Genomic DNA, 11933 nt, shown 5'->3' with positions numbered 1-11933 from the left:
AACAGAAACTATTTGATTTAAATAGTTTTATTTAATCTACAAATTCAGGATAGAAAATATGCAGCTCTAAAAAAAAATGTGCAAAACAAATCCATTAATTATTTTCTACATATGGAAACAACCAGTATGAAATTAACAACATAAGGATGGCACAATATGACCTCATAACCTGCGTCATTCTTTAAAAGGGAATAAAGGATAAATTAACATTCCTGTGTGTATGTAAGAGATTGGAGCCTAAATTCACAGTCCTTGATCTGTTCAAAACTTGCATTCAAAATGTTCTCCTTGTGATATTGTCTCTTCATTATGGCTCAGCAAGAAAACCAGATTGAAAGAGAAAATCCCAACTCAATTTGATGAAGGTTGAAATGCATGTTTTCATTGATTGAGGATTGTGGATTTTGTCCATTAGATACTTTGAATCGCGGTAGGAAGGGATCTCTTCATGGACAGGAGGAACAATTACAGTGACCACTAACTACATGTAGCGATCTACATATAGGCACATGAGCTTTGTTTAAAGACAAACTTGGAAACATTGCGTAACTCATCATTTAAAGCTGATTCACAGGTAGAAAAATATACATCTCACAATTTTGTTTTGGCTTCAGGCACGTAGCTCATGTCCATGCTGATCGAGGTCTGCTATGAATCTGAAACAGACATTTTCAAGCATTTTTCATCATTAAAGAGCATTTTGGACCTTGGAAAGTTAGCATTCAGATTGACTTTCATCTTTTACCTTCTCCTGGTACCCTTTATTGGCCATCCTCTGCATCTCCAGCCTCAGCTCCTCCTCCTGGATTTGAAGGGCCTCCCTGTCCTCCTCCTCCTCCTGCTCTATCTTGCAACGCTCCTTTGACTGCTCTTGGCGCTGCTGCTCCACCTAAAGATGATGTACAGAAACACTTGTTTACACAGTTTTTTTGGTTTTATTATAAAAAGCATTTAATCTGATCCTGTGCCGTGGGTTCAAATGCCTGTTAATGTTTCTTTTAAAATATTAACTTTACTTTGTTGGACCAGAAGTGCTATGAAAACACAAACCACTGCACTATCTGCCAACCTGAGCATCTATCTCTTGCATCCGTTCCGTCCTACGACACCCTTCTTGCTCCTGCTCCTGGCGTCTGGTCTCCCTCTCCAGCTCCAGCTCTTGAATCAGCTGCTCTCGTCTCCTCAGGGACTCCTCCTGAGACTCTCTGTTCTTTTGCATCTTAAGCTCAAGCTGCTGCTGTCTCCCCACAAGTACCTTTCCAAGAAGAAGAAGATAAGAGAGCTGTTAGTCATATCTTATGAATTACATTCAAATAGAGTTTCATCTTGATTTTAAAACAATTCACCTCCTGCATGAGCCGTTCTCTTGCTTTCCTCTCCTTCTCCCACTGTGCTTCTCGTTTCTCCCACACATGTTGAGCTTCTTCTCTGAAATGGATAAGATGCATTGGTTTGTATTTGAAGAGAAGCGAGAGGCCCTTTCTGCAGAGTTTGAACTTACTAAATCTTGATGCTTACCTGTGTAGGATGTCAAACTCAGCCTCCCTCTCCTGCTCCAACTGAAGCTGCTCTTCAATCACATGCTTCATCCATGCAGCATCAGCGATGGCCCTTTCCCTTCGTGCAGTCTCTATCTTCCTGTCTTCCTGCTGTCCTTCGAGCAAGGCTGCCAGGATCTTACGGTCGGCCTCCTGGTGGCCACAGGTGAAATCGAGGAAGGTGTGAAAGCCAGTCAAGTTGGATTACATTTAGAAATATATACTGTAACAAAAGTAGGTGAAGTAGACCAACCAGCTCCTCCTGCACTTGTTGGGCTCTCCTCTTCAGCTGAGCACGATATTGACGGATCAAGAAATGCCTGTTGCAACACAAATCCAATTAACCCAATGGCTCACAAGAAAGAAGTAGCATATAAATGTAGTTAGGGTATCTACAAAAAGAGCTGCCCTTACCCCATCTCACACTTCTTTCGTCTTTCCTCCACCTTTCTCCTTTCCTCCTCTAACTTCTCAAGCTCCCATTGTTTGACCAGCAGAGCTTCCTGCTCCTTCTTCAAGCAAGTTGCCTGAAAGAGAAAAAATGCTTAAAGAACACATCTGTGATCATTTTTCCGTGCAGAAATACTTTGTCCAAGTTCTAAATACCTCCTCTTCTCTCAGCTTCAGTTCTTCCATCTGTTTGCGAAGTTCCTCCGCCCTCTTGAGCTCCTCTACGTTCCTTTTCTCCTCAACCTGCTTCATCCTCTCCAGAGCCTCTTTTCGGGTCCTCTCATACTCATTTTCAAAACGTCTCTTCTGCTCCTGCTCTGACGCTTCTTGCTACATGTTTGGAAACATCGTCACTTACAGTAGGTGTCTAACTTTCTCAATTATGTACCATGTTGAGAGGATTAACGTGAGTAGATGTCAGACTTGATACTGTGATCACAGATGACATGAGCACTATTTAATTAAGCATGAATTTGTTACATAAATAATTAGGATAAGGATAATGACAAAGTTTAACAACGTGTAGGTCTGATGTTTCATCACTGACTTGAGGGAGGCGTTGCTTAAATGTACTGGAGAGCAATTTCTACACATTTGGTCTGAGTAAAATTGAGTAATAATCAAAGAAATAGAATGACAGTAGGAAGGACATTGAGCTGTTTGCCATGGTCATATGACTTCTTTAAAAGATAATGATGCACAGGACTGTAAATTGACCATAGAAATTTACAGTGCTGTTACATCGGTCAAAGTTTATTGCAATGGCAACGGTACACTTAATAAACATGTTGATATAAATACGAATGTCCGTTCTACTCTTATTCTATTTCGATTTCTATGGTAATAACTATTAGAATAATAAGTCCTTTGACCTGTCGGCCCTTGTCATGAGTTCAAAGTTCAAAAATGCTTGTTATTTATAAAAAGTTATCAAAACACTTGAATAAAAAGAAAACGAACTATTTTGTCTTATAGCTGGGATGGATGTCTTACCTGTTTCTTCTCACATATCTGCTCCTGCCATTGGCCGACAACATGATCTTTATGTAATGCTGACTCAACCTGTGGACAGATTAAAAGAGCGAGAAAGGACATGGACGAGACAGAGATACTGATGAACTTGACCCTTGGCAGAAGGGATACCAGAACATTTTATTCTCTTAGGTCAACACTGGACTCAGGTTAACAGAAAGCCATGGAATAGCTGTATCACAAGCCCTATTAGTTTCCAGATCAAGTAGACGTCTTGACAAAAAGTGTCTGTTTTCTCCTCTTGCACAGCTCTTCAGACGTTCAGGATGGTTACAGGATTCCTGAGGCCATTTATCACTTCATCAACAGTGAGACTTTGAAGTAAGAGGGCAACTTGGTACTTTCCCATTAATAGTTTAAATGTAGCTACCTCTCGCAACTCTGTGTTGTTTTTCTTCCAGTGCTCCCTCAGCAGCTCTTGTGCAAGCTAGGGATAAAAAAACAGAAATGACAAGGATTATACATTTATGGCAGAGCACCTTGATCAGTACTGAAAAGGAAATATGCAACTAATTAAATTAATTAAAGTAAAAACTACCTTTTTTCTTCTTCCCTCTCTTGCTGTACGAAGCTCTCCAGTCTTTTGCACCAGCTGACTTGCCAATGTGCTCCTGTCAGGAACTACTTCCCTCAGCTCCACCTCCAGCCGGTCTTGCTCCTCTTGAAGCATTGCCCTGAGCTGATTCCTGCGTTGCTCCAGACTGGCCTTCTTTTCGTCCTTCAGTCTCTGTTTATGGTACGCCGACATACTGACAAAATGGAGGAAAAGAGACTTTAGTTCTGGTTTCATTTTCTGTCATTTGTCTGCTGAAAGCAACAGGGTTTCAGCGACATTCTAGAAGAGAAGATACTTCTGGTTTATTTATGCTCTGTATTTTTCACAAACATTTACACAAACACAGTATAGCACAGCACATTAATGTAAGGTAAGATTTAAGGGTAGACACACTGATATTTAACTACTGAGGCCATCACATAGACTGTGCACATATATCAAATGACTAAACACTGCAAAAGAGGCATTGACCTACACAGTATTGCGCTCGGTGAATATCATCAAAACTCCATTACTATTAATATGGCATTTCATAGTGGAATGATATTTAACGCTGGTAGTCATGAATGTACATTTTGTCAATACTTAATTCATTACTTGTCAATACTTACGAATTTTCACTCTAAGTTATGTTATAACAAGTCACTATTTACACATGTAAGAGAAAACCCTCTTTTAAAAAAAGGGAACTGTGTTTAAAAAAATATATATTTTGACATTTGTTGATGGACAATTGGTTAATCTCTCACCACATATATGATAATAATAGTAGTATTTCTCTAAACATCTTCCTTTATGTGGCCACACTTACACAGAAAATGTATCAGGTCCTGAGAGAAAACTAACCCTGATTTTAGTTGTTCCAAACCAAGAGCCAATGTGAGCTTGAGATTTGTATACATTCACAGGGAGCCATGCTTTGTAGATCACTGTCTCTCATTGAACGTTTAGATACAGACACCTTACATTCAAAGGTTGAACATGGAACACCAAAACATAGACTTAAACTGCATTGCTTTGTTTTACCTCCTAACGTTTCAGAGATGTCTGCAACTAAATGATAGGGAAGGCTTCATGTGGTATATCAGTAAGTCTGTATTCGTATCAGTTCGCTGCACTTATTGAATTTGTATTCGTTTACTGCACTTATCCTATTCGTAGTAGTTTGTAGCACTTATTGTATTCATATTAGTCTGTTGCAATTATTGTTTTCGTAGTAATTTGCCTCTGCACTATACTTTTGCTCTGGTTTATGCTTTAAGATGCTTGTTTAAGAAAGGAGATGCACTTATGACTTCTGGTGACTAGTAGTTCTCTTGAACACCTATGTTGAACACACTTATTGTAAGTCGCTTTGGATAAAACTTTTGCTCTGGTTTATGCTTTAAGATGCTTGTTTAAGAAAGGAGATGCACTTATGCGTCACTTCCTGTAAGTCTCTTTGGATAAAAGCGTCTGCTAAATGACTGTAATGTAATGTAATGTAATGTAAAATGTAATGTAAGGCTTCATGTGGTATATCAGTAAGTCCGGCCCACTGGTGCATGAAGTTACCTCTGCTGGTAGGACTGACGGGAGCTCCAAGCCTCCTGTCTCTGGCTGTGGACACTCTGCTCCTTGAAGTACTGAGCATGCAGCTCCCACTGCTGTCGACACCGGGCCTCCTGCTCCCGCTGCCGGGCCAGCTGTCCGGCCATCACCCGGGACCGACTGGACACGTGGGCCGAGAGGGTCGGCAGAGCCATAAACCTGAATCATGATTAACATACATTAGAGGAAGAAATCCCCTCAACCTAGGTTCCTTTATTAAGGTTTATGAGTCTTTAGTTAGCTGTAACGTTACCTTGCCAACCTTGTCTTAGCCAAACACTAAGTCGATGGTCATTCATGCAGAAAACAGGAAGTATCGAGTTTTGTATTTGCTAGTGTTGTGTGTCATAGACTATATCGTTAATTATTTAGCTAAAGGGCAATAGAGGGAAATCAAAAATGGTAAACAAAACGCTAACGTTACAACTCTGACTAGCAACCAGCAACACTTAAGGACCTTTTCTGCTCGAACAATAACGCTTACTTACCTTTTAGTGGTAAAATGAATCGCCTTCTATCGATGTTTGTTAAAAGCAGTGTACGTTTTGCATTACTTAACAGAATAACCGTCGTTATTCAATTATTCATGGCTTCAATCTACAGTTTTCATTAGTTACCCGTACACTTCCTAGTTACTCCCAAGCTACGGAATGAAGTAAAGGTCAAAATTGACAAACGTTGAATGAAAACGCGAAGCACAATTTTCTTATTTGAAAAACAGCCTAGCAATATACATTCACATTTTTTATATAAAGCAGATATGACCATTGATTTTGTATTTTGCCATTGGTTTTTGATTCACGAATAAAACGCTGCTAAAACATTAATCAGTTAGTATTACTAATATGTTTGTTGTCAAAATGAAATGGAATAACACATATTGTAAATAATGGGCTGTAATCTGGTTCCCCTGCGACACTTGCGAGAAATAATAAATTAAATAATACATATTTAATTAATACATATATTAATGAAGTGGAACTAAATGGCAAATTCAGGCTGATTATCAGGCTACAAATAGTGTAATTGGACACTAATTGTTAAACGCAGAGAAAGACCAGTGTCAGCTGATTAAAGCACATCAGGTTCCGTTCTTGTGTTTGATCTGGACTTCTGTCTGAATGCAGTTTATCGGTCCTTTTACCCGACAGGTGGCGATGACCCGGATCTATCAGTAACACTGCTGGGTTCAGTGTAGGTGACTGTGTGTGTGTGTGTGTGTGTGTGTGTGTGTGTGTGTGTGTGTGTGTGTGTGTGTGTGTGTGTGTGTGTGTGTGTGTGTGTGTGTGTGTGTGTGTGTGTGTGTGTGTGTGAGTGTGTGTGTGTGTGTGAGTGAGTGTGTGTGTGTGTGTAAGTGAGTGTGTGTGTGTGTGTAAGTGAGTGTGCATGAGTGTGTGTGTGTGTGTGTGTGTAAGTGAGTGTGTGTGTGTGTGTGTGTGTGTGTGTGTGTGTGTGTGTGTGTGTGTGTGTGTGTGTGTGTGTGTGTGTGTGTGTGTGTGTGTGTGTGAGTGTGCATGAGTGTGTGCGTGTGTGCGTTGGTGCCATCAGGGTGGGGTATGGCACACAGTATCTTCTGGTGTCACTGTTAATCCGCCACGGAGGGTTGAGAGCCTGTTGATATCATTTCAGAGATACGAGTGTGTCCGGACTAAAGAGATGGCTCTGCTAATGGAGCACCAGTTCAGACAGATGCCAGCTGACAGACAGGTGGAAACAAGACCGTTTCTGGAGGCTGTGTCATACCTTCCACCATTCTTTGGTAAGTGAAGTTTAAAGACCGTGTAAGTAGACTCCAGTCATTAATGGAAATGTTATGTGGAAATAAATGTGAATAAATCCATTCCCAGATGTCACTGGCTGCAGAGAGAAGAGCTACCTCTACAATGTATTTATATTCGGCTTATTATAATGAGTGAGTTATTTGAGTTGTACAGCTACAGTATAGACCAGATTGATGGCACTGACTCAGTGATATTTATTCATTTTAAGCATGTAGATTCACAATACTGTTTGATTTGAGTTACAGTGCCTTGACATGCTCATAAATGCTGTTTTTTATATGACAGAAGTCATATGGACACAATGTACGCAATGGGCCTTTTTTCCAGCGCCATGCATCTTTCATGTTGGATTATTTCATCTTTGATTAATAAACACTTAACTTGATGTGAGAAAAATCTGTCACAACACTTCCATCAAACCCAATGGAACGATCTCACTCTTTCCAAATGATAATCTTTTTTGGATCGTATGTCTCACCATCAAGCTGTCCACAAACCTTTAGCATGCATAATTTAATCCACTGGCCTAGATTTTGAGTTGTGAAAATTGATTAGTACGGTGTTGAGTTCCCCTTGCCCATTCACCGGCGGCATGGTGCACCATGGCATCTTTGTGCGACTTCATTCTGTATTAATATGCCAAAGGTCCTCTATTGAATTTGCCATGTGAAACCCTTGAGAGGAACCAAGTCTGATGTCAATATTAAGCTCTTTCCTCCTTGTCACCATTGTTTTACCTGACCTGGAAATCTATTGGCCAACTTTCCTACAAGCCATTAAAGTCATGCACACTCTCATAGTACATTCAGTCAGGTGTTCTAAATTAGTTTGTCTGGTCGGTCCTCTTTTTCAGGAGTACATGGACAGTACTTCCTTAATCCCCGGTTAGGTTTGCACATGTTTTAAAGCAGGACAAATCCTATTTTTATGGTTATTTTAAGTAGATGGAGTTTAATGACCTCAGTCAACTCCCTGCATGCTTCTGTCCAACTCTAGAATTAAAACCACCCGAACAATTATAATAAAAATAAAGGTGGGGGCCTTGTAACCAAGAACTGAACAAATAATGTTGTTTTTTAATAGAAAAGTATTCAAGGACTTTTTCTTGTTAGAGGTTTGTATTAGTTTTATTTGAGTGCTTTTGTTAAACAGATTTTACTGTAATTTATTCTGAGAGTTTTGTTGTTTCTGGATGCACTTTGTTTTTGTCACAGAAATCTTGTGAAGAGAGTGGAAAATTTAGACAGAGCAATACAACATGAAGATGTCCTCGAAACAAGATATGTTGCCACCAGTGCTGTCGGTGATGACGCTAGCACAATAGAGCAGACTTTGTCATGAGTAGTTTCCACTAACAGGAGCTGGTGAAACTCTCTGTTGTGTCGGTGGGTCAACCAGGAGTCGTGTGTGGTCGGCACCAAATACTCTAGTAGCCTAATTAAAGGACACCTAAAGATAATACTGGGATGATATATCTGTGAAAACAGCAAACACTGAAAACCTTATCTAGCAATCTGTAGAGTTATTGTAGACCACAAGAGTGTTTTAACCATTTCAGTATGTTTCCAGTATTTCACTTAGACAGTTACCTCCTGAAAATCTAGCTTTTCCTAACTGCCAGAGGTTTGACTTCTCACCTTGATGCAGCGATGTACAGGTGTATTCCACAACCCTGTGACATAACTGTTGGGTGAAGTTACAGGTACAACACCCAATGATGAAATAGGCTTGAGAGGGCAGCAAAACCAGCTTTTCAGTCTTAAAGGGAATTTTTGTCAATTGTCAAACAGCATGGTATTGGATCTTCCTCAACAAATGAGCCCTGTGAGCACGGAGCTCCCGGCCACGGTAACACAGAAGGAAGCCGAACATTGTTCATTTGCACATACCATCCTAATAGCAACGATACCAAGCTGGTTTGAAGGGTCAAAGTTTCCCTTTAAACTTTGCATTGTTTATGTCTGCTTGGTCCACCATTTAACAAAAGCTATATCATACATAATGTAAATCAGTTGAAATATTCGGATCTAGGAAGCATTGTAGTAGCTGAACAATTTCATCAATTCAAAATATTCTGAATGTCTTGTAAATCAAATATCTAATTGTCCTTTAATCCTGTCTGACATTTTAGGTTTTTAAGTATGGGATTTTGACTTGAATGTGGTGCAATGTGAGTTTTTAAAGACAGAACCAGCAAAGAGTCTGTACGGTTGAAAGGTTGTACTCACTAGTTTTGCGCCCCAGTTAAATGTATAGTAAGTATTGTAATATTTACCAATATCAATATATTATTGTTAGAGGGATTTCTTTGAAACAATGTTTTCTGTAAAGCTATAGCTATTGCACATGTAATGTATTCCAGTTACTGAATAATTTGAATGGTTTAGTTACAAGTTTAAATATTAAGACATTTTCATGATTACAAATTTGTAAACACAATTTAAAAAGATATTACATAATATCCAAGAAAAAGCCACACATGCACAACTGCAATAAACTCAATTTTTTTACAGTTATCTTTTTAGCTTCCATGTTGGTAGAGGTTTGTGGTCTCCATGAGACGCTCTAAATTATGTAATAATATTCTCATATAGGCTCAATAGTTTTGTTTACATGTGTAGAATTTCACTCTAATTCTCAGTTACTCTCTGTGTTAATACTCCTCCTCAGACTGCCTTGGCTCTACTATTTTCGCCCCATTAAAGGCGGACCTAACTGGTAACATCACAGTAAGTATGATTATTCTTTCATGTGCCATAAGTTAAATCTGTGGCACTCCCCTTACATTTCTCAGTAATGTTATAATACAATAATAAGGTTCTTATTACCTAATAGAAAATCAAGGCGGTTTACGAAACCAACCCAGTACGGTTCAAGACACTCCAGCATATTTTGGAGGCAGAGAAAGAAATACATGGAGCAGAATGGCCCAAAGCTGGTGCAACGTTGGCACTAATGTGGCTTAAAAGGTTTGAGAAATGTTACATTTCAGGTTTTATGGATTGTTGGATTTCTAGTGTGCATTACATTTTGAGCAATGTCTGCACCCATAACCACTGTGAATGTCCTCTTTATTCACCAGGGGTCTACGATTTATTCAAGTCTTCCTACAGAGCCTGGTGAATGGAGAAAAGGATGATAGCAACCCAAACCTCATTCGAGTCAATGTCACCAAAGCCTATGAAATAGCCCTTAAAAAGTACCATGGCTGGTTTGTGCAGCAGCTCTTCAAGGTGAGTTCCAGGTTGATAGACATTTCTTCTATGAGAGCAGATGTATCATTTTGTCTGTTATTTGTTAAGAAATGTATGGCAGAGCGTACAAACTGCACAGAGCTGAGCACAAATTTGGCATTTTTATTTGCTCCTCTAGGCAGCTCTTTTCGCTGCTCCATATAAGACAGATTTCCAGAAGGCCCTCTCCAAGGGTCGGGATGTCAAGGAAGAGGAATGCTTGGAAAAAATCAGAAAATTCCTCATCAACTTCTCTCCCACTGTGGATGCTATTTATGAGATATATAGTAAGCTGAATGCTGATCTAGACTACACCGTGTGACTGAAAGACATTCTTTACTCCAGTGATCTGCTTAGTTTACAAAGCAATTTACATTGTGCTGTCTGTAATCTACCTGACAGCTCACTGTGGGAGTGTATGCACAAATACTCTGTAGTTACACGTCAAGTATTTGTGCACTTTTAATCAGCTGTGTGCCTGTTCTGGCTTTCTTGTAAGGCCTATTCCTCACTCTTTGTCGATTCTGAGGCTAGTTTCCTAAAGCAGCTGAAGCTTTAAGCTCAGTATTTCTTTGTTCGCCAGATATTTATGTGTACGATAATTATACCAAGTGTCTGATGTTAACAAATGTAATGAGCCAGATCACTATCAACACTGAATATAAAACAAAAATGTAATCTCTGCTTTAATAACTTGTACCTTACAGTGGATTTTAATTTTTTTTATTTGAAATTTTGGGGCTCTATATCCTAACATAAGGTAAGGGCTGCGTTAACTTGTAATCATACAAAAAACGACAAATTACAAAACAAGAATTAAAAATGTGGTATGGCTATGGCTTCTAGTTTGAAGTAAAACTATCAAAATTCAAAGCACATAGTTCACTTACAAACAATTTGGAAAAGAGTTCATGTGTTTTCATCTTACACAAGTAATACTGTGTAGTTGTCCATGTGTTTTGGGTAACTGGTCTTGGTTTTTAGTTTTTAATGAATAATTTTACTTCTAAGGTATTACATAGTCCTTAGTTATTAATTTACTTTTACAAAACAAACAAAACACATGAATAGATTGTTTTTCGGCGTAATTTTTATAAAATGCTCACAAAGTACAAAAAGCTGTACATATGCTATTGTAAATGGCTTCATATAGTTCACACCTGTTTGTGCCTTAAGCTGGAACTACGGAGCATTCAAGTAACAATGTCAGCTTTTCTGCCTTTAGTCCTTTATATTTTTATACATGTCACTTTTTGTAAACCAGGCAGGCTAATTAAAAACAAAATGTTAATTATTACTGAAAGTATGGTCTCTTTTATACTTCCATCCTAAGCAGGACTTGAATAGGTATCTTAACTATTCTTCCAAAGAACTGCTTCATCAGCACTAAGTGCCTTCTCTGTCCACTCTGCTCTCAGGTGCTTACGTAAAACTGAATGTGAATTTTCTTTAAACCTCTTTGTCACAGGGATATGAAGTGTTGCAATGACTTTTGCCTTCTACATGGTTGTTAGATAGAATTTCAGATGGCAAAACTAGATTAAATGTCAAATGTGATAATTTGACAGCACATCAACTTTGGATAAATGTTGGTTGTCTTTGATCAGTCAGTACTGTTTTTGAGTTAATGTGCTGAAAAGCTTGTCTTATGTGTCTCTTGTTGCTGAAGTTATGTTGCAGTGCATGTATAGTGAAGAATAACAAAGCTTGTATTTTCAATTTATGTAAACAATATAATTTGCAATAAAATATG

General features: G+C 38.8%; 2 protein-coding genes across 2 annotated transcripts; one reads left to right on the top strand and one right to left on the bottom strand.

Moving 5' to 3' along the window:
* On the bottom strand, positions 1-5800 carry tchp (trichoplein, keratin filament binding). Its single transcript, XM_054611419.1, has 13 exons — positions 5655-5800; positions 5131-5325; positions 3559-3769; positions 3391-3447; positions 2982-3050; positions 2145-2318; positions 1953-2065; positions 1792-1858; positions 1519-1691; positions 1347-1428; positions 1070-1255; positions 746-889; positions 1-656 (listed from the first exon to the last, which is right to left on the bottom strand). Exons 2-13 carry the CDS (start codon positions 5319-5321, stop codon positions 624-626), a joined length of 1500 nt encoding a protein of 499 aa, XP_054467394.1. The 5' UTR covers positions 5322-5325; positions 5655-5800; the 3' UTR covers positions 1-623.
* A 1022-nt stretch (positions 5801-6822) lies between these two features.
* Positions 6823-10502, top strand: gltpa (glycolipid transfer protein a). The gene is made up of 5 exons (XM_054611677.1): positions 6823-6925; positions 9618-9676; positions 9783-9916; positions 10030-10180; positions 10320-10502. Exons 1-5 carry the CDS (start codon positions 6823-6825, stop codon positions 10500-10502), a joined length of 630 nt encoding a protein of 209 aa, XP_054467652.1.
* The last annotated feature ends 1431 nt before the right edge of the window (positions 10503-11933 follow it).

Source organism: Anoplopoma fimbria, chromosome 13 (assembly GCF_027596085.1).
Source record: "Anoplopoma fimbria isolate UVic2021 breed Golden Eagle Sablefish chromosome 13, Afim_UVic_2022, whole genome shotgun sequence".
NCBI lineage: Eukaryota > Metazoa > Chordata > Actinopteri > Perciformes > Anoplopomatidae > Anoplopoma > Anoplopoma fimbria.
This window is presented reverse-complemented; position numbering and strand designations above follow the sequence as displayed.

Bases quoted from the DNA above. Each gene is read 5' to 3' on its own strand.
- tchp (XM_054611419.1), bottom strand. From the start codon at position 5,321: ATGGCTCTGCCGACCCTCTCGGCCCACGTGTCCAGTCGGTCCCGGGTG. The intron at 2,319-2,981 runs GTAAGACATCCA...CCAAACATGTAG, and splicing joins AGATATGTGAGAAGAAACAG to CAAGAAGCGTCAGAGCAGGA. The intron at 1,692-1,791 runs GTTGGTCTACTT...TGTGGCCACCAG, and splicing joins AACAAGTGCAGGAGGAGCTG to GAGGCCGACCGTAAGATCCT.
- gltpa (XM_054611677.1), top strand. From the start codon at position 6,823: ATGGCTCTGCTAATGGAGCACCAGTTCAGACAGATGCCAGCTGACAGA. The intron at 9,677-9,782 runs GTAAGTATGATT...ATTACCTAATAG, and splicing joins ACCTAACTGGTAACATCACA to AAAATCAAGGCGGTTTACGA. The intron at 10,181-10,319 runs GTGAGTTCCAGG...TTGCTCCTCTAG, and splicing joins TTGTGCAGCAGCTCTTCAAG to GCAGCTCTTTTCGCTGCTCC.